General features: G+C 44.9%; 2 protein-coding genes across 2 annotated transcripts; both read left to right on the top strand.

Annotated features, from left to right (window-relative positions):
• The first annotated feature begins 7432 nt into the window (after positions 1-7432).
• On the top strand, positions 7433-10943 carry LOC149357636 (uncharacterized). The gene is made up of 5 exons (XM_089576642.1): positions 7433-7485; positions 10067-10150; positions 10238-10285; positions 10688-10735; positions 10861-10943. The coding sequence occupies exons 1-5, from the start codon at positions 7443-7445 to the stop codon at positions 10941-10943; spliced, it is 306 nt and encodes a 101-aa protein (XP_089432768.1). The 5' UTR covers positions 7433-7442.
• A 416-nt stretch (positions 10944-11359) lies between these two features.
• LOC149357637 (BEN domain-containing protein 5-like) lies at positions 11360-15618 on the top strand. The gene is made up of 5 exons (XM_089577954.1): positions 11360-11418; positions 11816-11863; positions 12448-12521; positions 13921-14143; positions 15479-15618. Exons 4-5 carry the CDS (start codon positions 13993-13995, stop codon positions 15586-15588), a joined length of 261 nt encoding a protein of 86 aa, XP_089434080.1. The 5' UTR covers positions 11360-11418; positions 11816-11863; positions 12448-12521; positions 13921-13992; the 3' UTR covers positions 15589-15618.
• Positions 15619-27322: the final 11704 nt, after the last annotated feature.

Consider the following 27322-nt stretch of genomic DNA (forward strand, 5'->3'; position numbering starts at 1 on the left):
AATGAAAAACGACACCGAAGACCTCTTATACCACCCGAAGGGAAGAAAAGGACAAAAGTAAAGGTAAAGTCATAGCTTTTAAAGGCTGCTAATATTACTTTCAAATGTGCAGTTTTGCACTGTAAAAGTGTGTGTCTACTTGATGAACAGCTCACAAGGTGGGGCTTGTGACTGGCCTTGAAGACAGATCATTGCCTCCAGATATCCACTTCTATTTCAAGCTGTAAAATATTTGATCCTAAGTAGGTTGTCGGGCAGGTGAGTTACATTTATTGAAAGCAGTGTTAAAAAATATGGACATGGGAAGAAGGTGTACACACGAAGATGAACGGACAGCTAATCTATATGCAGGGACTGCTCCACATTAAATACACTGCCTACTAGGATGCCGTGCTGACATTTAGTATGCTCCTTTCCCCACACACTCTTCCACGTGATTCCTGGCTCAACTTGGATCAGCTTGCAAGGTCAGCTGACCTTTGTGCACCAGGCTAGCAGCCTTCTTAGGGGTTGACTCTGAGTGACCAAACACAGTTCTACTGGGTCATTCCATGCCAAACACCCCAGACGTTGCACACAGCCATCTACAGTTTGTTCAAAAATATTCATGGCAAGTTATGCCAATGTGCCTAATCAAAGCCTGAAACATTTTCGTTGAAAAAATTTATTTGTGAGGTCAGTGCAGCTTGAACATTTAGAGAAGGTTTTAATAAAAACACTTATAGTCGGATACAACTTAAGTCTGCAGTGAAGCTCCGCCCATATATTTAGCCTCCGCGCAAGAATTCCTCCACGACGAAAAAGTAGTCCGTTGCTTAAAAATACCTTGTTACCTATAAACAAGCTTATTGCAAGAAAAAAAATTATGAGCTTTTGAATTTTGATATGGGGATTGTTTGATAAAATCAAACATTCAAGCTGATTTCGTTTACTGTTCCGTTTACAAAAGTCAGGCTGATTTTGTTTCTGTTCCAATTGGAAAGCGGCGACTGCGGTCCAGTGTTAGCAACTGCTGTTTTTTTAAGTTGTATTCTACTATAATATTGTTACGTGCTTAGCACGTAACGCACGGGGGGTTATTCACAGAGGGGATCGGTCGGAGCAGGATGGAAGCAGGAAGCCTACCAGCGTCCTTCCGCTCTTTCTCTTCCTTTCTCTCTGCTCGTCCTTCATCTTCTGCTTCTTCCGTCGAGGTTCTATGGAAGCACGTTACATTTCCCTCCTCGCAGACGAAGCCCGTCGGGCGAGTTAAACAGACCGCCTGGGATGGAATCGCTTGAGGCGGGCTACATGCACCACCTGAGACTGGCGTGACCGTCGACCACTAGCAGTTAGTCGCGATATAACGTAATTAACGTCACTAATGCACTCCAACACAACAAACGGTCCAGTGTAGTGGGATAGCAGTTTCTGACACAGACCACGCTTGCGCAGAGGGGTCCACAACCACACAATGTCACCAGGAACATAAGAAACTTCTTGGTGGTGGACGTCGTAGCGGTTCTTGGAACGCTCTTGCGAAGATAAAATTCGAACGCGGGCAAGCTGGCGAGCTTCTTCAGCTCTGCAGAGTGTGGTCGCAAGAGAAGGTTCGTCGTGGATGAAAAATGGTAGAATGGTGTCAAGGCCACAGCGAGGCGAGCGAGCATAGAGCAGGTAAAAGGGGCTGTAGCCAGTTGTCTCATGTTGCGCTGTGTTGTATGCATGAGTAACGAACGGGAGGACGCCATCCCAGTCTTTATGATCTGCAGCGATGTACATAGCAAGCATGGTGGTGAGCGTCCGATTAGTGCGTTCTACCACACCGTTCGTTTGGGGATGATATGGCGTGGAGTGGCGAATACTGCAGCTGCTGAGGCGGAGAAGTTCTTCAACAACGTCCGCTGTAAATTGGCGTCCACGGTCGCTAATGAGAACTGCAGGAGGGCCGTGCCGAAGAATGACGAAACGAAGTAAGAAGTTAGATACTTCAGACGCAGTAGCAGCTGGTATCGCGGCTGTCTCACAATAACGGGTTAAGTGGTCTACGCACACAAGAATCCATCGATTTCCTTTCGAGGACCGTGGGAAAGGTCCAAGGAGGTCAATGCCAACTTGCTCAAACGGGGCTGTTGGAGGTGTGATTGGCCGCAGTTTGCCAGGTGGACTTGAAGTCGGCAGCTTAAAGCGCTGGCATTGCACACAGCTGGCTACATAGTGCTGGATGGTTGAACGCATGTTAGGCCAGTAAAATCGTTGCTGTGTGCGGTGGAGTGTGCGTGTCACTCCCAAGTGCCCAGACGTGGCGTCGTCGTGCATCATTTCAAGAACTGTGATGCGTAGGTTTTCGGGTACAAGAAGCATGCGTGCTCCTCCAGAAGCGAAATTCTTCTTATAAAGCAAACCGTCGCGAATGCAAAAAGTATTATTTACAGAATCTTGAGCGGCATCAAACAAAGAGGTTAATGTTTGGTCTTTGCGTTGCTCAGTTCGGAAAACTTGAAGATCGGGGAAGGCTTGTGAAAGTGACGCCAAGTATTCATCAAAGTTGTCTGCGTCGTCATCAGTCGTTTGAAGCGGCAAACGGGAAAGACAATCGGCATCTGAGTGTTTACGGCCGCTTTTATGCACCACAGTGAAATTAAATTCTTGTAGGCGCAAAGCACATCGAGCAAGCCGGCCACAGGGGTCACGAAGACTCACTAGCCAGCAAAGCGAGTGGTGGTCGGTCACGACGGTGAAAGCATTCCCGTACAGATAGGAGCGGAAGCGCTGTACAGCGAAAACAACGGCGAGACATTCTTGCTCAGTAACCGTGTAATTTCTTTCGCTCTTACTCAATGACCGGCTGGCATATGCTACCACGTGCTGATCGTGACCATGGCGTTGTATAAGTACAGCGCCGATACCGATACCACTTGCATCAGTGTGCACTTCAATTGGTGCAGATGGGCAGAAGTGGCGTAGGATGGGGCCCGAGGTCAAAAGAAATTTCAGATGTCGGAAAGCTGCGTCACATTCGCTGGTCCAATTGAACGGTGCATCTTTATGCAGCAAACACGTCAGTGGGTAAGCGATGTCCGCAAACCTAGCTATAAAGCGTCGAAAGTACGAGCAGAGTCCTAAAAAACTCTGCAGCTCTTTCACTGATTGAGGCACCGTAAAACTTTTGACAGCTTCAATTTTCTTTGGATCTGGTCGAACACCTTCTTTATCAACTAAATGACCAAGAACAATTGTTTCACGGTTCCCAAAATGACATTTCTTGGAATTGAGGATAAGGCCAGCTCGTTCCATGCAATCAAGCACAATATCCAGGCGGCTGTTGTGCTCACTAAACGTTTTGCCAAAAATTACAACGTCGTCCAAATAACATAAACAAATTTGCCACTTAAGGCCACGCAGGATTGTATCCATGAACCGCTCGAATGTTGCAGGTGCGTTACATAATCCGAAAGGCATAACGTTAAACTCGTAAAGTCCGTCTGGTGTTATGAATGCCGTTTTTTCCCTATCTGCAGCGTGCATGGGGATTTGCCAGTAGCCGGATCTCAAATCAATAGAAGAAAAGTATGAAGCGGAGTGCAGACAATCAATTGCGTCATCTATACGTGGAAGCGGGTAGACGTCCTTCTTCGTGGCCGTATTTAAGCGACGGTAGTCAACACAGAACCTCCATGTGCCATCTTTTTTCTTAACAAGGATAACTGGAGCTGCCCAAGGACTTGAAGACTCTCGAATTATGCCTCGCTTTAGCATCTCTTGAACTTGGTCATCTATTAACTTACGTTCAGTGGCTGAGACTCGATAGGGCTTCTGGCGTATAGGAGGTGCGGAGCCGGTGTTGATCGTGTGATGAATACGACTGGTAGGCGGTGGTGTAGAATCGTCTTTGGCAAAGTCGAACACGAACACGTGCTTCAGAAGGAGTTCCACTAGAGTGCGACGCTCGGTTGTGGGAAGAGCCTGATTAATCATAGCCTTAACTTGGGTCTCCATATCTCTTTTCACGTGCTGCTCACTGACAGAGTTGGTTAACGTCGCGACGGAACCTGACACACCTTCCTCGAAACGGGCGAGTTTGAGGCCCCGGGGCAACACAGCTGGCTCTTCAGAGTGGTTCACTGTCCACAGCTCAGTACGGCCTCTCACCACGGGAACGACGCAACGAGGCACGACGATACTCTTCTTAGAGCAGGCGAGTGTCGTAGGCTCTACCACAGCTTCAAAAGATTCGCACTGATTGTGAATAGAGGAAACCCGCACGAATGCTGCGGAGAAAGCTGGTACAATAGTGTCTTCTTCCACCGCAAATGCTCCAAAATCCGGTGTCGAGTTATCCACAAGAGCTGAAAGTAGTGAAGAATTCAAAGCAATTTCTCCCGTACGACAGTCTAAAGTTGCACCACACTCTTGCAGAAAATCAATTCCAAGAATCACATCATGCGTTGACCGTGGTAGCACTGCGAATTCTGTTCTAAACGTTAGACCACCAATAACAACATCCGAAGCACACACACCAAGTGGAACCAAAGGTTCACCACCGACACCACGAAATAACGCTGCACGGTCACCACTAAACATAACTTTCCTACCTAAACGGTTCTTAAAACTCAAACTCATAACGGATACGGTAGCACCAGTGTCCACAAGAGCCATTGTTTTCACACCATCAATAAACACTTCCAGCTTGTTCTTCAACATAAACACGGGCAGAGGTATATTGGACGTCATCGACTCGCCGGCGGCCTCACCTCCATTGGCCGCGCCTCCTAGTTTCCCGGAGGCGGAGGGGATGCACGACGTCGAGGAGAAGGTGACCGCCGTTGGCGCTGAGGTGGCGGAGTCACACTGCGGTCAGATGCAGGTTATGAACTCCGCAAAGTGCTCGGACGGTATGGGTCCCAAGCGGACGTTGAGGGTCGCTGCTGCGCGGTGTGCACTTGTCCGTAAGTAGGCGCTGGGGGTTGGCAGTCTTGAGAAGTCAGGAAACGACGGCGGCAATATCTAGCGATATGCCCTGCAATGCCACACCGGTAGCACAAAGGTTGAGAGCGCCAGCGACCGCCATAAAAGTCCTGGCGAACAAAGTCGCGACGTTGGCTGGAGCCAGGATCTCGCTGCTGACGAACAACGTCTTCTGGGTAGGTGGGCCTCCTTTCCGCCGGCTGGTGGCCATAACGTTGGGCAATGTTCCGATCGTCCTTGGGCAAAGTGCCGTTAGGTTGAGCCCACGGAGTCGACAGGGCGGCAACATCTTCCTCCGGTGCAGAACTGTGCCGCAGATATTCTGTGCGGCAGAAGGTGTCCCGGGATCTGGACAATTCCTCGCGCACAATCTCTCGAATCATTTCAGCCATAGAATTTGGAGGACAGGCTTCAACACTGGCTATAGAGGTGACATTGGCCAATCTTCCGAATTTAGGGGTAATTCGACGCAGCTTAAGAGCTTCAAATGTTCTGCAATGTTTTATAACGTCAGCGGTGGTGCTCAGGCTCTCTTTACTAATCAGGAAATTGTAAACATCTTCCGCAATTCCTTTTAGAAGGTGGCCGACTTTGTCTTCTTCAAGCATACTGGAGTTAACTAGCTTGCATAACTTTAAGATGGCTTCGATGTATGCCGTGCAAGTTTCTCCGGGTACTTGCGCGCGGTGAAGCAATGTCTGTTCAGCACGCTTCTTTGTTGCCGATTCATCCCCAAAATTTTTCTTGATTTCGGTCGTAAAGGTTGCCCATGAACTCAATGTATCCTCATGATTGTCGAACCAGTCAAGGGCAGTGGCGGCAAGGAAAAACACCACGTTAGCCAGTTTGGTAGCAGCGTTCCAGCGATTGTATTTGCTCACCCGCTCGTAGTGTTTCAGCCACTCGTCAACGTCCTCTTCAGGTTTTCCAAAAAATGTGCGGGGCTCTCGGTAATGTGGCCAGTTGTTCGCTGTGGATGTCCCGGGTTGCTCGGCATTGTCGTCTCCAGGCATGTCCGATGGCAGTGGTGGGAAGCCTGCGAGTCTACGGCTCCTTCGGTAGATGGAATGCTCCGTGGTCGATACCCCGCACCTCCACCAAGCTGTTACGTGCTTAGCACGTAACGCACGGGGGGTTATTCACAGAGGGGATCGGTCGGAGCAGGATGGAAGCAGGAAGCCTACCAGCGTCCTTCCGCTCTTTCTCTTCCTTTCTCTCTGCTCGTCCTTCATCTTCTGCTTCTTCCGTCGAGGTTCTATGGAAGCACGTTACAATATTAACATTTGGAAAATAATAACATTTAGAAAAGATTAATCATCATCATCAGCCTGCCTACGCCCACTGCAGAGCAAAGGCCTCTCCCATGTCTCCCCCCACAAAAAAAATACTCTGCCTGTCGATGGAACTGCATAACCAGGCCTGAAGTGCGGCCTGATCTCGGTGACCAGAACCGACAACGCACTTCCTCACCAGAGCAGGATTTGGCCACCCTGGTGTAGTACTTGGCCACAACCTTCTGTGAACAAACCAATTAAGAGAAAAGATTAATGAAAAACAAATTTTTAGAAAACACTCCACAATTTTTTCAGTGACATTTGCGCAGATTCTGGCTTTCGACATAAATCAGAGCGTATAGGTTTTTACGGCTCAAATCTTTTTTTTTAATTAAAGAAAATATGAAAATGCACCATTTCTGCTGTTTTTTTATACCAACTTGCTCTCGCATATTCATAAATAGCCGTTTGGCTTCTCTAGATGTCTAGAACTTATAACCAATGTTACAGGTGATGAAACTGTGTACATTGAAGTAAGAAAAATACTAAGGTTGCAAAAAAGTGGATTTTGAGCCAAAAACACTGGTTAATTTCACCCTGAGGTGATCCAAGTAAAAATACAAACAATGACAGGTTACATAGAACAATTTATTGCCTTTCATTTCTTACATTTTAATCGAGGTAATTTTTGTTTAAAGGGAGAAAAGATTTTTTGAAGTTGAGCTCTTGCGTCGGAAGTTGCAAGTTGCAGATATAGGAGAATTGCGACCTGCACTTGGACCTGTGAAGAGCCACATGTAGCTCGCGACCTACAGTTTGCCCCCCCCCCCTCCTCCTCCCCCCTGTACTAGTGCATTGCACAACTTTCCCCATTATGCTGTGGCGTGCTGCTGTCAGGATTAATCCTGATGGATTGCATATTTTGGTGTGTTCAACAGTTCAGTAGGAAATTTTAATTGCGCCTATTCAGTTGCAGGTGACAAAGTCAGCAAAAAAGCTACGGCTTGATGTGCAGCGCCAACAGGAGCTGCAGTTGATTGAGGAGGCAGTGGTGGATGGAGCCGTCGACATGGTTCCTGTTGGATTGCACAACGAGCGGAAGCGCAAAACAGAGGCCTTGGAGATTGAACTGGCTGCGTTGAAGCAAGCAAGGGTGACCAGCCAGCTACAGCTGAATTTGAAGCTCTTAAGGACGAAGTTGGAGAGCTCCGTATTCTGAATATGGAACTGCAGCGCAGCCTTACTTCCAAGCTCTTCGATGCTGGTAAATCCTCTTGAAAAGTTAGCTTCTTTGGAGCTGTTATGTCTTGATGCAGAGCATACTTTCAGATCCATCTACAGAATCATGTGTAGTGTGAAACAATTTTTTTGTTTCCCCCACACAGACACACACTTGTAAATGTGTTGTGAAGATGGTGGGGAACAGGTACTTCTAAACTTCTGAAATCCATCATAGCTGTGTGGAGGGATGCTTGTTGCTGTCGTGATTGCTTCCTCAAATTTCCAGTTAACTCGCTGGCTATAAGTTTCCAAAAAGACAGGAAGAGGATAGGCAGCTGGTCTGTGCAAAGAACCCTCGGTGTATCATGTGCCTTTTAACTCAATGGGAGATCATTAAGCATTAAAAAAGAATTTAAAATCTTTTTTTTCTTTTTTGAGGCAGGCCAGGTTTTTTCATTTATCGGAAATTTTTGTTTCTGCATGTGCTCATCGCGTTCAGAATATATATCAGTGCATGCTCTGCATATTCATTCATTCAATATCTTAGCTAGCGGAAGCTTCCTTAATTTCTTAGCTTTCATTTTCACTGCACATTAAAAAAACAGGGCGGCATATGCATGACTTTGGTAGCGCACATTAATGGCATGCCAGCACACAGTTCGGCACTGCTTATGTCAACAAAAGTTGGAAAGGAGGCTAGTTGATGGTGGACGCGCATTGCTAAGTGGCCAAGTGAAATCTTAGTGCATTATGAAACAGTAATCTGCAGTATTTTTGTTGGGAGCTCAGAAGAAAGAGCATGTTTCGCTTCTATTTAGGCCATTATAAGCTGATGAGCTGCATTACAGAAATGATCTAGTGTTTTATGTAGCCCTTCGTGCTGAGTACCAGATTTCCATTGGGTATAAAGAACAATTGCGTTGTTTTCAGTGAAAATTGAATCTTAGCCTCTTCACTGGTATGTTGTTGTTAATTTGGCAGCAAAGGACATAATTATTGCTGGTAAAATCAGATTGGAAATCTTTCCACTGGCTGATTCAAACTTTTGAGGTCTTTGCTGAAAAGGACAGGTTGCCACCGTTTTGAAGTTAATGATGGTCTAGCATATCCTCTGAGATGCGCGCAATAAAATTGATGTTGATACACATGCTTCATTCATGAGAACGGCCAGTGATGGCTACACCTGCATTTCGTTTCTAGGTTCTAGCTTATGAAAGCTTTGTTTTCAGTTTGTTTTGAACACGCTACCGTACTGATACAGGTGAACTTAAATTTTTGTTTTGCGTCCCTTTAACATATTCCTCATAGATATTTCTTTGCTTCTAATTTAGGAAGACTACAAAAAAAATGAAACTAACATGTATAAGTGCTGAATATTGTTCCTCGTTCATGCATTATAACTGCAGTGCAGTAGAATAAACAAGGTGTAAGCATTCTATAGTGCTGTTATTTGGAAGATGCAGTGTGCCCACAACCATGCAGTGCCGGCACCAAAAGAAATGTTCTAAAATAGGCTAGCTGCGGCTGTCACAGGACTGAGCTGATTAGAAATCAGTGAAAAAGGTCTGATTTTTCCATGCACATAGCTAGGCTTTTGATCATAAACAGGAAGCCTGAGTATGTCATAGAAGTTGCCAGACTGAAGCAGGAAGGTTAGCATTGTATTGAACAAATAACCCTGCCACAGGACGAAGGACAGGGAAGAGACAAGGTGCACACTGCGACTGAAACTAACAACTGTGCAGCAAGTTTTCTTGGGAGATGGATGTGCTTCATTAGAACACTGTTGTTAGTTCCAGTTGCAGTGTGCGCCTCGTCCCTTCCTTGTCGTTCAGCGTTTGCCTGGGTTATTTGTTCAATACAGTGCACCAGCTGACCCAGATCGCAACTTTTCTGCTAAAGTATGTACCAGTACTGCAGCCTGTGAACCATGGAATTATCCCTCCTGCGGCCTCAGTGTTGCAGAGTAGGCAAGGCAGATTTCGTTTGCAAACAGTATCCAACATCAGGAGTTCAGTTTCATGACACGCAGGTACTGCTTGCAACTATAGCAGAGATTTGGATAGCATGGTGGAAGGCGACAAGCTGGATAACGTGGAAGTAAACTCTTGTATACAGGTAAAAAAAAGAGTTGTATGAAGAAACCTAGCAAAGATTATCGGTAGCGTTGCATTGCTGTTTGTAAAGCCGATACAATTTCTTCCAGTGTCGTGGCACTGGTGAACATTGCCATAGGGGACAATAAATTTTTACCTTTTCTCTAAACTCTACTTCAGAGAAAATTTATTGTTCGATCCGGCAATGTTTACTCAATTATGACATTGGAAGTAATTGTATGGGCTTTCCAAATAACAAGGTAATGCTATCAGTAATCTTTTCTCGGTATTAAGTTGCGCTGTGAGCAAAATCATTAAGTGCCAGCTCACTGGCCTGTGTTTGATGAATTTATGTGATACCTGATTGGCACTAATATCCTCAGGTATAGGAAGCTGGAGTAATGAATTAACAGAAGTGTTTTAGGCAACTAAACTTATGTACTTAAAAACCGAATTATTCACTCTTATGTGCTATGATATGTAAGGGGGAAAGAAGGGATTACTTTTAAATTTATTTTTCTTTTTCAGAAGTGAGGCTGATATATGCAGCTGCCTCTGATCTTCCACTGAATATTGTGTATCAGCCCGCACTAGATAGTATGGAGAAGAATGGTAAGTAATTATTTGTCCACTTGCATTCTTTTACTTTTCTAAACTGATTTGAATGCCTCTGAAGCTCTTTACTTGTAATATCTGCAGGACAAGCCTCGGCGAGCGTTGCATCCCCACAGTGCCAAGTTCAGCATGGTAAGGTGTATATATTCTAAACACGTATTGGTTTGTTGACATGGGGTTTGCTGGTGGCAGTTTCATGACATTTCAGGACGTGTGTTTGTAAGCAGAATCTGTAAACTTCTTGAACCTAGGGAGAGAACACTGTTTAGTTGAACCGGGTCAATTTGAGAGTTATCAGAATGATAGAGCACCGTTGCATTACCATGTAGACTGACACAGATGCTATGCTTAACTCCTTGAAAGTGAGGCTAAAATGAAAGTGGTGACGTAAGTATACCTTTCACTGGCAAGACTTTGCACGGCTGCTTTGTCTGATGTGGCCGTGCAACAGTCGGAAGTACTGGCATGCCTTACTGCAAATAATTATGGAAGAGAAATTCCTCTGCAGCTCCTTATAACTTGCTGTTCCTACAGGACAAGCCTCGGCGAGCACTGCTTCCCTGGAGAGCCCAGGTCTGCTTGGTAAGATACACTTTCATGTTTTGGGTTTAGTGATCTGACAGTTTAGTGCTGTTTTGGATCGTAGTCGTATGTTGGGAGAAAAAAGCCTCGGTAGTTGGCTAACTTATTACTTGCTGCACCTACAGGACAAGCTTCAACGAGCACTGCTTCCCAGAGCCCAGGTCTGCTTGGTAAGATACTCTTTCATGTTTTGGGTTTAGTGATCTGACAGTTTAGCGCTGTTTTGGATCGTAGTCGTATGTTGGGAGAAAAAAGCCTTGGTAGTTGGATAACTTATTACTTGCTGCACCTACAGGACAAGCTTCAACGAGCACTGCTTCCCAGAGCCCAGGTCTGCTTGGTAAGATACTCTTTCATGTTTTGGGTTTAGTGATCTGACAGTTTAGTGCTGTTTTGGATCGTAGTCGTATGTTGGGAGAAAAAAGCCTCGGTAGTTGGCTAACTTATTACTTGCTGCACCTACAGGACAAGCTTCAACGAGCACTGCTTCCCAGAGCCCAGGTCTGCTTGGTAAGATACTCTTTCATGTTTTGGGTTTAGTGATCTGACAGTTTAGCGCTGTTTTCGATCGTAGTCGTATGTTGGGAGAAAAAAGCCTCGGTAGTTGGCTAACTTATTACTTGCTGTACCTGCAGGACAAGCCTTGACGAGCACTTCTTCCCTGGAGAGCCCAGGTCTGCTTGGTAAGATTCTCATTGTACTCCCGTGTTGGTTTGGTGATCTGAAAATTTTGATCTGCTTCAAAATATAGTGTTCATAAGCTGAAGCCGACTCGGCTGGGAAAGTTTGCTTAATGCTTGAAAGCCAATGAGCATCAGACCAATTTGATGTTGCTGAGAATTACTTAGCACCATTGCACGGCCCATGCAGTACGAAAAGAATGCCGTGATTAATTCTTTGAAAGCAACAATACATGAAAGCACTTTCTGAAGACTACCTGTTCGTCTTACTGCCAAGGCTTTGCACGGCTTCTTTGCCTGCATTAGCCATGCAACAGTCTGGAGTGCCTGCGTGCCTTATTGCAGGTAATAGTGGAAGAATAACACATCTGGAACTCCTTTTTACTCACTCCATCCGCAGGACAAGCCTCGACAAGTGCTGGTCCCCTGGAGAGCCCAGGTCTACGTGGTAAGATTACTCGATTGTTGGTTTGGTGATTTGACAATTTTGATCCACTTCAAAATATAGTGTTTATAAGCTGAAGCTGACTTGCCTGGGAGAGTTTGCTTAATGCTTCAAAGCTAATGAGTGTCAAATAATTTTGGTATTTCTCAGTTATTTAGCACCATTGCATTCTCCATACAGTGCGAAAAAATGCTATAACTCCTTTAGAGTGAGAATAAATGGAACGCTTTCAGAAGATTACCATTTCCTCGAATGACTTTCCATGGTTGTTTTGCCTAATATAGCCACGCAACTGTCTAGATTATCTGCACACCTTAGTGCAAGCTTTAACTGAAGAGCAACGCCTCTACAACTACTTTTTACTTGTGTACCTGTGGTACAAGCCACGACGAGCACTGCTTTTTTTATATCAGTTTCGGAGTAGAGGTACCACATGCAGTGTTTGAATATTCCAGCCCCCATGAAAAAGTTAAGTATATAAGAAGCTATGTTAATTGATCATTTTATGGTTTGATCATCCCTGTGCATGCACATTTTATACTTTTTTTGGTGTCCAAAACAAAAAGTCAATTTTTGTCTTTGTGCAGGAGAAGGAGGCCATGGCCACTGCCCTATCACTGAAGCTGACATACAAGTGGGCTCTACCAGGGTTGATGGAAAAGTAATCACCTTTCTTTTTTACAAGCAAGCATGTAAACATCTGGTGGAGATGGTGTTCCATGGCTCCCAGTTTTACTGTAAGGACTGTGCTTTAAAATATAAAATATCTTGTCAGCTTAAATGCGACGACAAATTTCTTATGGTCTGAGGTAGGCTTTTTGAATTATTATAGATAGATGTGAACAGGTAGGCAGACAGCTACAGTATTCATTTTAAATGAGCCTCAGGGGAGCATTTATGGAGGGAGGTGGTGGGGCATTGGTAAATTTCATTTAAGGAAAACATGCAGAACACCATTTTTTTTAACAAAAGGCGAAGAAATACATGGCTAAAATGTGACTGCTGCCCCAAGAGAGTGCCGTATATCCGACCCTATGTTAAATTAAGCCTACTCAATAACATTTTGAGTCTGCTTAATTTTTTGTTTAGTTTTAAGATTGCATAGGTCAGGAAGATAGCACCTCTAAGGGAATAACCTGTAGCACAAGCATATTAATTGCTGCTTTTCGATGTGGCAGAAGACTTCAAGCTGCTAATTGGGTGCTTGCAAGGAGAGTTAATTTGTCATACTGAACTGCTGTTTCATGTGAGCAGTAAATTTACAAAAGCCTCTCCTGCATTTCTAACCTGCTGTCAGGCACTTTAGTTGTGCAGCTGGTAAGCCTGTTCGCAACACAGGTGCATTGATCATGCTTAAACTGCTAACAATGTCCAATGTATTGAACAAGTTGCATAAGCCCATGTTATCATCAGTGGTGTATTAGCTTTGAATATTTTGGGGCCAGATGTAGAATCCACTTTCTCCTTAACTATATTGCTCAAAGACAAATTTAGGCAGTCGTTTTTGCATTCATGTCTAAACTGGAACACTATTTTTGTAAAGAACCCGTAGTAGCTTTTTCTGATTGACAGCTCAAGCTTTTGTGGAGTATGGAATTTGGAGCAATGTTTTGTCATATTACGCGTTGCTGTTGTTATTGGAGTTTGAAGTCTTATGTGGGCAATACACTAATGTGACGCTTGAAAAAAGTGAAAATGCAACACTCTAAAAACTCATAAGGTGTGGTAGAACTGCTTTCATATGGATACTATTGTGATATTCATGACTTCTGCATTTTTTGTGCTCCATACCATGAGACTCAGGAGAAAACAGTTGCCCAGCCTGTCATATTGGCTTTGAGGGGACTATACAAAAAGTGCTAAATAGCGTGACAGTTTTTGTTTTGCGTCATTGTCAAGTGACTTTAAGTCGCCATCATGTGCTAGAGTACTATGTAATGCTTGATGGTGCTACTGAAAGCTCCTCTGTCAAGGTACTTATAGCCTCAGAGCGCAGAAAGAGGTCTGAAAAAAAATAGGCCGCAGGAAAGTATTAACAGCTGTGTGCACATATTTTGCAGGTCTATGCTGGAAGCGGTGCCTGGGTGGAGCCACAGGTGTGGACTAGGCTCTTCCAGGCGCCATCCGACTCGATGTTCTGCCGGATGGCGGCTCAGGTGTACTGGAGCACAGAAGAGTTAAAAAACAGGAGTGTGACTGGAACGCTTTCAAACAGAAGCCTGTCTCTGGGCAAGACAGAGCCAAAGCCTGCATTGACGCCGCAGAAGCTGACTTCTCTGAAAGGTGTGTTGACCCTTTGGTGACTATTTTGCTTTATGTCTAGCGTTGCTCAGTTAGTAAATGGCCACGTAACAATAATTTGGAACCTAAACTTCTCATCATACCTTGTGGGCTGTGAGTTTTGGTACAGAAGGAAAAATGTTTCAATGACTGCACTTCAGGATACAACTTGTCCACAGGTTATTTACAAACACTAGACAAGCAGGAAGCTGTTTGCTGGAACTGGTCACATTAAATGCATCATCATTTGCATCATCGTGTACGTGCAAAGTATGTTAATAAAACTGGAATTAAACAAATTTAGGAAGTCATGACAGACCCATTGTTCAAGGAATTTTCACCACCGGACAACACTGCTTATAGTTCACAGATCCAGAGCTGTGTCCTGTAATTAATGGCAGCTCACTCACTTTTAAAGTTATCATGTGTGCATTTTTTTCAATGCAGAACACTGCGCTATACCACAGCAGTTAATGAAGCTGGTTCTGCAGCAAGCTGTATTAATTAAACTTGTTCTTCTGCTCTTAACTAAGAATTCATTGTATTCTGCCCATAGTTATTATTGAAGCGTTAAATGTTTGTCCGTGGCAGAGCTTACAGAGATACGGAGTAGAAATTGAAGTTGGCCTAGCTGGATTTAGCTCAGCAGTTTGAGATTGAGTTCATATATTTTAAGAAGGCTTCTCATAAATTTGTTGTGGTGTGTGGAATTTAACGTCCCAAGGTTACTCAGCCTATGAGGGATGCTGTAGTAGAGTGTTCTGGAATAATTTTACATCACCAGAAGTGTTAAACCTTTACTGACATCGTCCAGCACATGGACGCCTTTTGCATTTTGCCTTCATCGAAATTGTGTGGCCGCGACTGGGTTCGAGCCTGAATACTCAGGCTCGGTTTCTGAAATCCTAACCACTAAGCAACTACAGCTAGTCCTTCTCATGAATATGTCGCAGTCTGCACTGACTACCTAAAAGCTCTTGACCGCGTCGAATCATCTCAGAAAAAAGTTTCTACCTTGCAGAGTAACATGATGGTGCTTTTATGCTGCCACTATTTTGTCAGTTTATTGTGTAAAATGTATGTTGCCAAAGGCAAAGTGCTACAATGCACTTGTATGAACCACCAGTGGCTATTGTGTTCCAGATTGGGCTGGCCCTTAGTCACAAAGCAATTTTTCATTTGGCTATATATAATGCACTATATGCAACTTTTGAAACTGCAGTCCTTGACTGCATTGGGTTTCTTTGCTTTACTTCTTCTTTTGAGAGTTGCTTGTGGAAATGTTTGTGTAATGCCCCTCAATCCATACATTGCCCTTAATATTTATTCTTTCTGCAGCTTTGTTCCGCCTCTACATGGGGGACACAAGCCCAGAGGAGTCTGCAAAACGGCTGAAAGCGGTGCGCAAGCATCTTGCTCAGAAACTGGGTGATGTACAGCGCAAATAGTGCGCAACATAATAAAGGTGTTCTGTGAAATTTTTTGTGACTGTTATCTAGAGACACACATTTTGCTAAAAAGTTATTGCACCATTTATTTGCAGCATGCAGAAATAATTTTCCAGTTTATCCAAGTTCTTCTTTTCAAGTATTCAGATAATCGTTTTAAGCTTGTCCAAAGATACCAGCAGGATTGTGTGTTGAAACAATGTGAAGGTGCCATGGTCATGTGTCTGCGTGAGCTTCATGCTCACGGGCCAACAGGCCTTCAGGCATGCACAAAAGCAGGCCAATACCAGTAGGCCGACACCACCAGGCCAATACCAGTAGGCCGACACCATTAGGTCCAACACCAATAGGCCCGACAGCAATACACCCAACACCAATAGGCCCAACACCAATAGGCCCAACACCAGCAGGCCCGACACCAGCAGGGTCCCAATTTACGGATTGCCAACAGGCCTACAGCCTGTTGGATTTTCTGATAGGGTAGTTTCCATTATGAGCACAAACGTCTGGCCACACTGCATAAAAAATCTGAAAGCTCAACAACAATGTCTTTGTTGTAAGATTGGAACTTACGGTGTTTTCATTGCTGCGGAAATGAGGCTGTTTATGTGTCAGCAAATAATATGTTGCCACTGAGCATTTTTAGTAAAAGTGGGAAGTGATAGTTTTCGTTCAGAAATCTGGCAACCAAGGTTATTCACGTAAGTCTGGCAACAGTCTAAATTTAAATTTTGAAACAAATGTTAAATTTTGTTATAAAATATTGATGCAGCTGCAAATTTGGAATTGATAAAATTTGTTTAGTTTCCATCGTTGCACATAATCGTTTGGTGTAATTTTTAGGCATTTGAAGCCCATAACTTCTACTACACTTGTGCACAACTCTGCAGGGTTGTCGCCAGTTGGTTCAGTGACTCTCGCTGTCAGGGGTTCGGTGATCGCGCGATTGATTGATTGATTGATTACAAACATCTTTATTTCTTCAATGTTCTCAGAACATGTGGGTGGGCCGCCTAGTGCGGTAGTCCACTGGCTGCTGCTGCTGCGCTGGCCCTCGCCACATGACAGTAGGCATGATATGATAAGTTATCACGTGGTTTGAGCGTTATCTTCTGCTCCACCAGCAAGAGAAATATTTAAGCGGTCGTAATTGGCTATTGATCGTTGATTATCCCAAAACGTACCTATACACTATTAGAAATACATTCGGGATGGACATAGTAGTTTAGGACGCTTATAATATTCAAAACACACACCGTGAAATACTCAAGCCTATTAGCTTTTCCCTTCTGCTGAAAGGCGACCAGTTCGGCTCTGAGTTCAACGTGTGAGATCCGTTCACTAGAAAAATGTCAACCTACTCCTTGCTGGGCCGCAAGCAGTAGGATGTTGACGTGCCACTGGTCGGTATCGGTCAGCTCTGTGGGTGGGCGTCCTGCCTTGGTACGGAACAAAGTGAGAAACGACTGCCCTACACCAATACTCCGGAAGAGCCCCGTCTTCGCAAACCAGACCTGCTGTAGGAGAACTTGGAGTTGCTCAGCGCCCAAGTTGCACGAAGGACTTCTTGGCGACATCCAGTCCGGGTGTGCTGCCGCTCATTTTTTCTGCGCCTCCGCGCGCGCGACGACGCCTTTCGGCTGCGAGCAACTAGCACCGACTTTTGGAAAGCACGGCGGCCACAGCTCGCGAGCGCCATGCGGTTTTCCGCACTAGATCTCGCCCCCACAGCTCGCGGCGCATCATAGAGGAAGGAAAATGTCCTTTTTCCATGGTAACTCGGCGTTGAGCGAGTGCGCCGGCGGCCGCCGGGACAGGCGACTGGGAGAATGGAGTGAATAATTTCACTGCGACGAGTTTTCAGTGGGTGGTCGGCTCAACTAGATCGCCTTTATGGCTTTGGAAACAGCAGCACTGACGAAGGTCTACGCAGAGTCCTCCCCGTTAATCGGCGTGTCAGCGCGCGCTCATTTCTTTTTGCCTTCATATGCATTTTGTTTTCATATGTATTTTTTTGCAAAGGGCAAGCACTCCGCCGCTTCCCTCCAGCCCCGCGCGCTGCATAGCAGAAACTTTGGACAGTAAATAATTAGCACTGTTTGTGGACCTCGTAGGGCGGTGTTAGAGCAGCACCGTCGCGTGAAGTGTTTCGCCCGTGTCGCTTGCTTGGTCCTGCATACACAGAAAATTTTACGCGTCGCCCGGAAGTATACCCGCGACTGGCAAATCGGACTCCGCCGCGCACGCTTCTGGGTTCTGATCTATGTGCTCCCTGCCCGCCTCTGTCTTGGCCTCAAAACGCGGACCGACTTGGCCAGAGAAAATATTCAATTTGCTGTGGCCGTAAGGCAGCGCAGCAAAATTAAAGAAAAATGAACACTCTGCTAGTTGGTAGAAGAGGGCTAACAACACTTGGAACGGGCTACGCGCTGAGCTAGCACAGACAAACTTTATTTAGTTCAGATAAGTGGCAGGAGGGGGACTTGCCCCCCACCCTCCCCCCCGCGTCCTTGTCAACCGGCCGAGATCCCTCGGGACCTGGCGGCTTCGAAGGCTAGTCTTACGACGGTCTTATGCTCTTCCAGGTACTATGGCTGCGTGACGATACCACCCAGGACTCCTTACTGACAGCTGCAGCGGTGGATTGGGCGCATGCAAACGTCATATGGGCTGGGCAGCTCCTCTGCAGGGCGAAATGCCGCGTCGGACCGCGGGTACGGGCGCTCGATGCGAGGCGCCTCTGTAACATCGTTGATGCAGACGACTCACTAAGATTTAGACTAGATGTTGCATAAATTATTGCTACCTCACAACAGAAAAAATAAAATAATACTTTTTACTTTAACGCGAAATATATCTGCGATAAGAAATGCATAGTTGCCATGATGAGCACAAACGTCTGGCCACAATGCATCAAAAATTTGAAAGCTCAACAACAATGTCTTTGTTGTAAGCTTGGAGCTCACACTGTTTTACTTGCTGCAGAAATGAGGTTCCTTTTGTCTCAGCAAATAATAAGTTCCCACTAAGCATTTTAGTACAAGCGGGAAGTGATAGTTTTCGTTCAGAAATCTGGCCACCAAGGTTATTCACGTAAGTCTGGCAACAAAGTAAAAAATTTGAAACAAATGTTAAATATTGTTATAAAATAATTATGCTGCTACAAATTTTGAATTTATAAAACACAGAACATATCCGCGAATAGAAATAGTTGCCATTATGAGCATAAACGTCTGGCCGCACTGCATAAAAAATCTGAAAGCTCAACAACAATGTCTTTGTTGTAAGATTGGAACTTACGCTGTTTTGATTGCTGCGGAAATGAGGCTGTTTTTGTGTCAGCAAATAATATGTTGCCACTGAGCATTTTTAGTAAAAGTGGGAAGTGATAGTTTTCGTTCAGAAATCTGGCCACCAAGGTTATTCACGTAAGTCTGGCAACAGTCTAAATTTTGAAACAAATGTTAAATTTTGTTATAAAATATTTATGCAGATGCAAATTTGGAATTAATAAAATTTGTTTAGTTTCCATCGTTGCACATAATCGTTTGGTGTAATTTTTAGGCATTTGAAGCCCATAACTTCTACTACACTTGTGCACAACTCTGCAGGGTTGTCGCCAGTTGGTTCGTTGGTTGGTTGGTTGGTTAAAAAGCACGACAGGATTTGCTGTCGCGGATCTGTCGTGCGACACAAATTTGTGTCGCGCGACAAGCGTTCTTGTCGTGCTTTGTGTCGTCCAACAGAGGCTTGTGTAGTGTGTCGTGTCGTGCGACAGAGGCTTGTGTAGTGTGTCGTGTCGTGCGACAGAGGCTTGTGTTGTGTGTCGTGTCGTGGGACAGATGCCCGTGTCGTGGATTGTCGCTTTGTGTCGTGCGACAGAGGCTTGTGTAGTGTGTCGTGTCGTGCGACAGAGGCTTGTGTAGTGTGTCGTGTCGTGCGACACAGGTCCATGTCGTGGGTTTGTCGCGAGATTGATGTCTGTCGTGAGTACTGTCTTGCGACAAATCAAGCCGTGCCGCGCGACAGTGTGCGCGTCCAACGACAGAGGTACCTGTCGTGGGTTCTGTCGTGCGACAGACCCCTAGCACACCTCTTGTCGTGCGACAGAGGAGCCTGTCGTGGGTTCTCTCGCGCAAGACATTCCTGTCGTGTCGTGCGACAGACATCTCGCTTGCAACAGCGCGGTGTCTGTTTTCGGTGTTGTTGAGCAACTAATCTCTATTGCTTTATTGTATTTCCAACCATGGCATAGATTCCTTTCAAAAGAATAGTGCAATCTGTTGTGCAACCAGTAAGGTATACATATACATATAACTGGTGCAGAAATAAGACCACAGGTGGAGTTCAGTTGTAATTTATTATACCGATATAAGTGGCAAATTAGGCAGATTTCTGATCCAAAATCAATAATATTGCAGATTGTCAAGCTGTAGAAGAAAACAGGATGAACTTAATTATATATACTTTGCAGCTATACATTCAAAAACGACTGTTCATAGCTGACAATCGCAGAGAACTTTACATGACGTTGTCAATCCACTTTATAATTGTTTGCTATGTCACAAACATAAGATTCAGTTTCAAGGTCAAGCAAAATGCACTGAGCAGCAATGTCAACAACTGAGTACAAGCAAATGTTTCGGTCTGGGGGGGCACGTTTGCAGCTGTGTATATAACAACGGCCACTCATAAGCCAGCAAGGGGTCTGGTAGTTGTTCACTTTTCCACTGTGCGTACAATGACGTCAAAATTCGACAGAAGAATACCTGCTACCTGACACTTGGTAGTGCACACTTCTTCAGTGTCGTATCTCTTTTTCTTGTCGGCATCTTACAACACAGCGTTCAATAAAAAATAGTTTGCTGTTTCTGTAGGGAGTGAGCATTATATCAAGGTCAGACATGTAGTAGAGCTTGGAAATCAACGGCTCTGCACAGGCACGCAGTTCATAGTTATTCAAGGAGCACCGCAGACGCGCCGGAGCTATCTGGTGGCCCCTGGTGACTGATATTTTCTCTGCGTATGTGCCGGAACTGCATGCAGCTCTCCGGTTTCACGAAAGTGCTGCTGTCACTGATCACTGCTCTAGCTTCTACCCAGAATCGAGAAAAATTTACCACACCCGCGACCAACTTTCATTGCTTCACCTGTTTCCTTGACAGGCCCGAGCGGCGCTAACAAGCGCAGTCACCCAATTTAAGTGCCGTTTGTTTATAACATAGTTACGTGCGGCTAACCTACGCCCAGCGACTACCGGCCGAATCTCTGATGAACGTGGATTCCAAACGGCAGTCTTAATGTGACACGCGAAGAAAGCATGCACCTCTTTTCCCTTTACTTGTAGGCTTGCAGAGCAGGAGCTCTACTATGTGCACCTCAATCATAGCGGCCAGTGGCGAGTGCTCTGCGGCTCGGCTGTGCACCAGTGCATACCACCTATAGTGTATCATGTTTCATGTGAGGAGATGCGAAAGAAAGGCTTTAGGCCATTGTTGCCAGTCAACATTCACAGTGCTTGAAATAAATCTACTCATGGACTTGACACATATTTTATTTTACTTCATTGCTTCTCTTGTCACTGGCAACCATTTTTTTATATGCTTAGCTGCCAGCTGCCAGTCCGGGGTGGTGGCACCATCAAGTCCTGAGGATCTATCACCTTCAGCTACAGCATCTTCACCATCACCAATGCCTCAGGGTACTAACTTCATCGTATTTTTATTATAGCTGCCTTCCTGGCCTACTTTTAAATATTTCTGCATCTCTCAAAACCACATCCTAATATCTGCTTCCCTTTGAACAGAAGAAATGAGCATTTGGCATAATTATTGAACCAGGAACTTCGAACAGATGCTTCTTATGGAGAATGTGTAAAGTGTATCGTGTTTCATGTGAGGACGGAAAGGAAATACTTTTCAAGCAGGGAGAAAGGCTTCATGCCTTTGCTACCAGTTGACATTCATGTTGTTTGGAACAAAGCTACTCGCAGGCGTGACGCATATTTTATTTTACTTCATTGCTTCTGTTGCCTTTGGCAATCATTTCTTTTTATCTATTCTTAGCTACCAGCTGCCAGCCTGGGTTTACGGCACCTCCAGGCCCTGGACACGTCCTTCCTTCAGCTGCACCACCTTTTCCGGCACCAGTGCCTCAGGGTACCTGGTTTCATTACTTTTTATTACAGCTGCCTTCCATGACTAAATTTATATTTTTCCATGTCCCAAAGCTATATCCTAGTATCTGTTTGAAGAAATCAGCGTTTGCAGCAAGAAATTGCCTCAGCTCCTTGGTTGGTACGTTAATACAGGCAAGCCCACTTAAAATGGCCGCAGTTATAATAATAATGCTTGCTTATTACCTGTGAGGGTAGTGCTACCATCAAAATATGTATTAGGTCCATGCCATCGTATCAGATGCAACAAACTATATTGGCCGCACAAATTGGTTACAGCGAACTATGAGACCCTGTAAAACTGCCCCTGCTGTCGGAAACCCTCTTTTTTTCTCGGGAGCTGAGATATTGCTGACCTGATATTGCTGGTGGTGACCCCGGCATCGGAGAGCCAGTCACTGACGAAAATACAAGCATTAACACGTTATAACTACGAACGTTGTCCAGTCGCCAGAAAAATGATGAAGGCGATGACGAGGAGGCTGACCTACCACCATCTGTTGTGGAGGCTTCCGCTGCGGTTAGCTATATCTCCTTCCTAAAGCTCCCCGCCGCAATGGCTCAGTGATTAGGGCACTCAGCTACTGAACCAAACCTCCCAGGTGTGAACCCAGCTGCGGCGGCCGCGTTTCAATGGAGGTGAAACGTGAAAGGCGCCTGTGTTGCACGTGTCATTGCACGTTAAGCATCCCCAAGTGGTCGAATTTATTCCAGGGCCCTCCACTATGGCATCTCTTTCTTCCTTTCTTCTCTGACTTCCTCCTTTACCCCTTCCCTTACTGCGCGGTTCAGGTGTCCACCGAGATGTGAGACAGATACTGGGCCATTTCATTACTTCAAAAACCTATTTTCCTCCCTAAGGCAGCTAATGGGTAACACCGAGATCGGGAAGGGGTATTCGACTGTTCTGGAGAGCTTGGAAAGCAATATAATAAGGCTTAGTTTAAATAGACAGACGTGCATAACGAATAGCGGACTGGCTTTTGTAATTTTGACCTTAACATGGAAAGTCCACTTACTTTGAACTTCGAATATAACGAACGCAATCCACGCAACTATGAGGTTTGTTATGAGTGGGCTTGACTGTGTGTGAACTGGTGACATACTTGGAGTGGGACAAATGTTCACTTTAGTAGAGCTTGAACCACTAGCAGGGATCAGCTGACCGTTGTCTTTTTCTTGTGCTGTTATACTGCAAATGTGTCAGTGACTGTTTTGAGAACAAACAGACGTTAAAGCCCTTGTCCACACCTAGTAGGTGTAACATTGCAGTGTCCTAAAATTTTGTGGGTTTCCACAAGGTCAATATTTTTATCACAAATTATTGGGCACTTTTCATGAATGAATTTCTTATTTTGGGCTTGAAATGAAATGGCTTTCATACCCTATGCTCCTGGCTGTATACAATGAAACTGATATTTTGCTGACCTACTAGCTCTCCTTCCGTATGGAACTGATGGAATCGTTTGTATCAAGAAGGCAACTTGTGTGTGAATAAAACTGATTTATTACTGTATGCTACCGTTAACAAATTCATACAGCACTATTCTCCCTATCATCTTGAACCTTCAGTGTTTACTGTGCATCTGATACCTGCAGTTGGGTTTGCACTTGGCCTACTGTAAAGAAAAATTAGTTGAGTGGCTCATTGTTTCATTGTTTTTGTTCATGGTTTTTCACGTAACGCCGGTTTTAAGCCCAATGCTTTGGGTGTTTTCTTACACTCCTGAAATGGCCTATACTTAGCACTGTGCAATTCAGGAAAGTTTTTGTCTGGTAGCAAAAATTTACAAATCATGTGAGCTGCGCGTGTTATTCTGTATTATTTTGGCTGTGTTACTCAAAAGGAGCTTTTGGCACCTAGTATTTTATTCATAATCTGCATGAATATTGATTAAAACTGCATATATGCATGGCATTTTTATTTGCTATTATTGTTGCCATTGCCTACGCCTGACCAAGCCACTTATTAAAGTTGTAAATAAGTCATCATTTGGCAAGCACGCGTCCTAATTACGAGGCATTGAAGTTGAAGTCCATGCCCAGAATTTGCAAAAAATATTGCACTTTGAGCAATCCTACCTTTTTCAAAAGTGTTGAGAAGAAAGATAGTTCTTGAAACAAGTAAAATCTTTGTAATGCACAGAAAATTTTATTGTACCGATTACGTTCTGCAAAAGTGCATTGGTAATTTTTACAGAGAATAACTTTGTGCTGTTGCAGCAGCCGCAGCTGTTGGGACTGGACAAATTCAGGTGCAGACTATTCCAAGGCCAAATAAAGGTATGTACTTCCATATTCTGTGCTAACCGCCTTTATTTCCTGGCCACTGCGGTGGCTCAGTGGTTATAATGCTCGGCTGCTGACCTGAAGGATACGGGTTCGATCTGCCTGCAGCGGCTGAATTTCGATGAAGGCCAAATTCTAGAGGCCCGTGCACTGTGCGTTGTCAGTGCACGTTAAAGAACCCCAGGTGGTCGAAATTTCTGGAGCCGTCCACTACAGCATCCCTCACCGCCTCAGTCACTATGGAACATTAACCCCCCTCCCCAAGAAATGCACCAGCACATTGCATTTCTAAGCGCCAAAGCATCAGTCGAGCTGATGCAACCTGCGGTGAGGAATGCTGGACGTCATTCAAGCCTTCTTGTTGGCTTGGTAGTCAAAGGAAGGTGCCTTGCATTCTTTACACACTGTGTTATGTGGTCTCCCAATCACAAGGAGTGGCGGACAGTGTGTGCCAACAGCATGGCTGTGTGCCAGTCATGCTGGTGGCAAGTAGGATAGTGACCCTGTCCTTGCTTTCTTTGCCTCCCGTGCAAGGGTCATCTCTGAAGGGGATGATCTTATCTGGAAATGCCTTGCAAAGCAGCACGGTCTTGTTGTCATTAAACACATTGTATGCATCCTACGCATGCCATGCTCTTTGCCTGATATTTTGGCCATTTTGCCGGCGTCATCACATCAGCATGCAAAGTCTATACGTGCTGCGTACATTAATGGTTGTGCTAGGGCTAAAACACTGAAAACACAGGAGTACGCCGAACAGTTTTGTAGAGCGTGCAAAGATGTATGCAGGACAATGCCTTGGGCCTGTATGATCGCCACCATGGCAGCAAAGCACATGGTAGACTTTTTTCTCTCTCTGGCACCACTGCTCGGGCGACAATTTTCGTAGCCTGTATTGCACCTCTGTCCCTCCCCGGTGACTCGGGGCTGCGGTGCTTGGTTGAATAGCCAATGCACACTGTAATTCATCCAAGTTAACGAGTTTCGCCCCATCAACTTCTGTCCATAGGTATTAGTAGGGACCAGGCGGGCAGGTCAAATTAACCAACTTTCAGAATTAACGCGGAGCCAGTTACTGAACTTTTACTGTGCAAAGTGTTGTGAGAAAAAATGAAGGCCATCTGTATTAATGTGGCAAAATTGGGCCAGCCTATCTTCTCTGGAGCTGTGTCTAATAAAAGCATGCTCCAATTTCGGCACATCGACATTTTTCTGTGTTGCTTGCTGCACTCCCTTTAATTTCTGCTCGTTTTTACAGCACTTGGACAGGCTGGCCAGGAGATTGACGAAACTGTGGGGGCATTGAATGAGGCAGGAGAGGTAAGCTTTTTAACCCCATTTTTCCTGGCATGCTATACAGACTCAAAATTTTCGATTTTTATCCTTGACAAATGCCCAGCTAATGTCACGAAGCTTTTATAATGATGGAGTGTCATAGTGTGGTGTATCCAGCTGCTGCCTGCTTAAAGTCGTGGCTTAACGTGGAGTATTTTTTCATCAAAATAATTTTGTAGTAAGGAGCAGTTAACCTCCTTTTCAATTGAGAACTTTGCAGCTATTGTGAAAGTTCTCTGCAGAGATTGTAATATTGAATTGTCACCGATTTAGATTTGAAAGGAAAAGGTGAAATTAACTTCAGAGGCATAACTAATGCCGGAATGAAAATGTATTGAAAATAATTTTAACAAATAACTAGGCTTCAGAAAGAGTGATTACATTGTCTGGTTTTTATTCTCAGAACTTGATACTTAGGTGCTTCAGGTATTGATAGTTCAACGACACTTGTTTTTGAGGATAATGAGAGTGAAAGTTCGCATTTATCTCCCACTTTTTTTTACTCAAACCCATTACGTTGGGATTCCAGTTGACCTTGCATGATGCGCCGTGCCATGTAAGTATGTGTGGACATATTTGCTAAAATTATAGAATCTGGCACCTTTCTCTTTCCTCTTAGCACTGTCTGTTAACGCACTAGTGTGCCAGTCCTAGTGTGAATGGCTCTGCAGTGATGGACCAGTATTTAGGGCACTCAACTGCTGAGCCAGAAGATGCAGGTTCAGTCCCGGCTGCAGCAGTCTCGTTTCGATGGAAGTAAGTCGCAAGGTGCCAGCGTACTATGCGATGACAGTGCTCCTTAAAGAACTCCAGTTAGCTAAAATTGCCACAGCTCTCCACTGCAGTGTTTCTCGTGGCCAATTTTGCTTTGGGACGTTAAAGTCCATATAGAGTTTCACAAGGGAACAGCAGGTCACAATTAGTAGCGAGGTGCTGGAAGTAGTAAGGGAATAATACGTCTAGTTATGGCATGTATTGGCCACTGATCCGGATCATGAGCCGAAAATAACTGGAAAAATAAGACTGGAGTGGAGTGCTTAAGGCAACTTCTCTCAGATCATGAATAGCAGTTTGCCATTTACCCGCTGCTGTGTCGCAGGGGTTAAGGCGCTAGTCTACCAAGCCAGGGTACCCAGTTGTAAACCCGACCGCGGCGGCCGCATTTCGATGAAGGCTGAACGCGAAAGGCGCCCGGTGTGCTGTGTAATATCAGTGCACGCTAAAGATTCCCAGGGGGTCGAAATTATTCTGGAGAAAGGTCGGCATCTCTTTCTCTTTCTTCTTTCACTCCCACCTTCCTCCCTTTCCTTGCAGCACAGTTCAGGTGTCCACTGAGATATGTGTGACAGATACTGCACCATTTCCTTTCCTCAAAAACAAATTTAATAGTTTACTACTATCCCTCAACAGAAAAGTAAACAATATCTGTATTTTACTGGTACTCATCTATGAGTCAGAAATGTGGAGGCTAACAAAGAGGGTTCCGCTTAAGTTAAGGACAACGCAGCGAGCTATGCAAAGAAAAATGATAGATGTAACGTTAAGAGCTCAGAAGGGGGGGGGGGCGAGAGATCAAACGCGAGTTAAAGATATCCTACTCGAAATCGAGAGGAAAAAATGGGTTTGGGCAGGGCATGTAATGCGAAGGCAAGATAACCGCTGGTCCTTAAAGTTGACGGAGTGGATTCCAAGAGAAGTCAAGCAGAGCAGGGAGCGGCAGAAGGTTAGATGGGCAGATGAGATCAAGAAGTTTGTGGGGATACAGTGGCAGCAATTGGCAAAAAAAAACAGTTAATTGGAGAGATGTGGGAGAGTCTTTCGCCCTGCAGTGGGCAGAGTCAGGCTGATGATGATGGTCATACCATCCTAGTGTAAATATGTATGTGTTCTACCAGAAGTACATTGAGTTAAAAATGTAGACTGAGGATACGGATG

This window comes from Amblyomma mixtum, chromosome 3 (assembly GCF_055824585.1).
Source record: "Amblyomma mixtum isolate Tamu chromosome 3, ASM5582458v1, whole genome shotgun sequence".
NCBI classification, from domain to species: Eukaryota; Metazoa; Arthropoda; class Arachnida; order Ixodida; family Ixodidae; genus Amblyomma; species Amblyomma mixtum.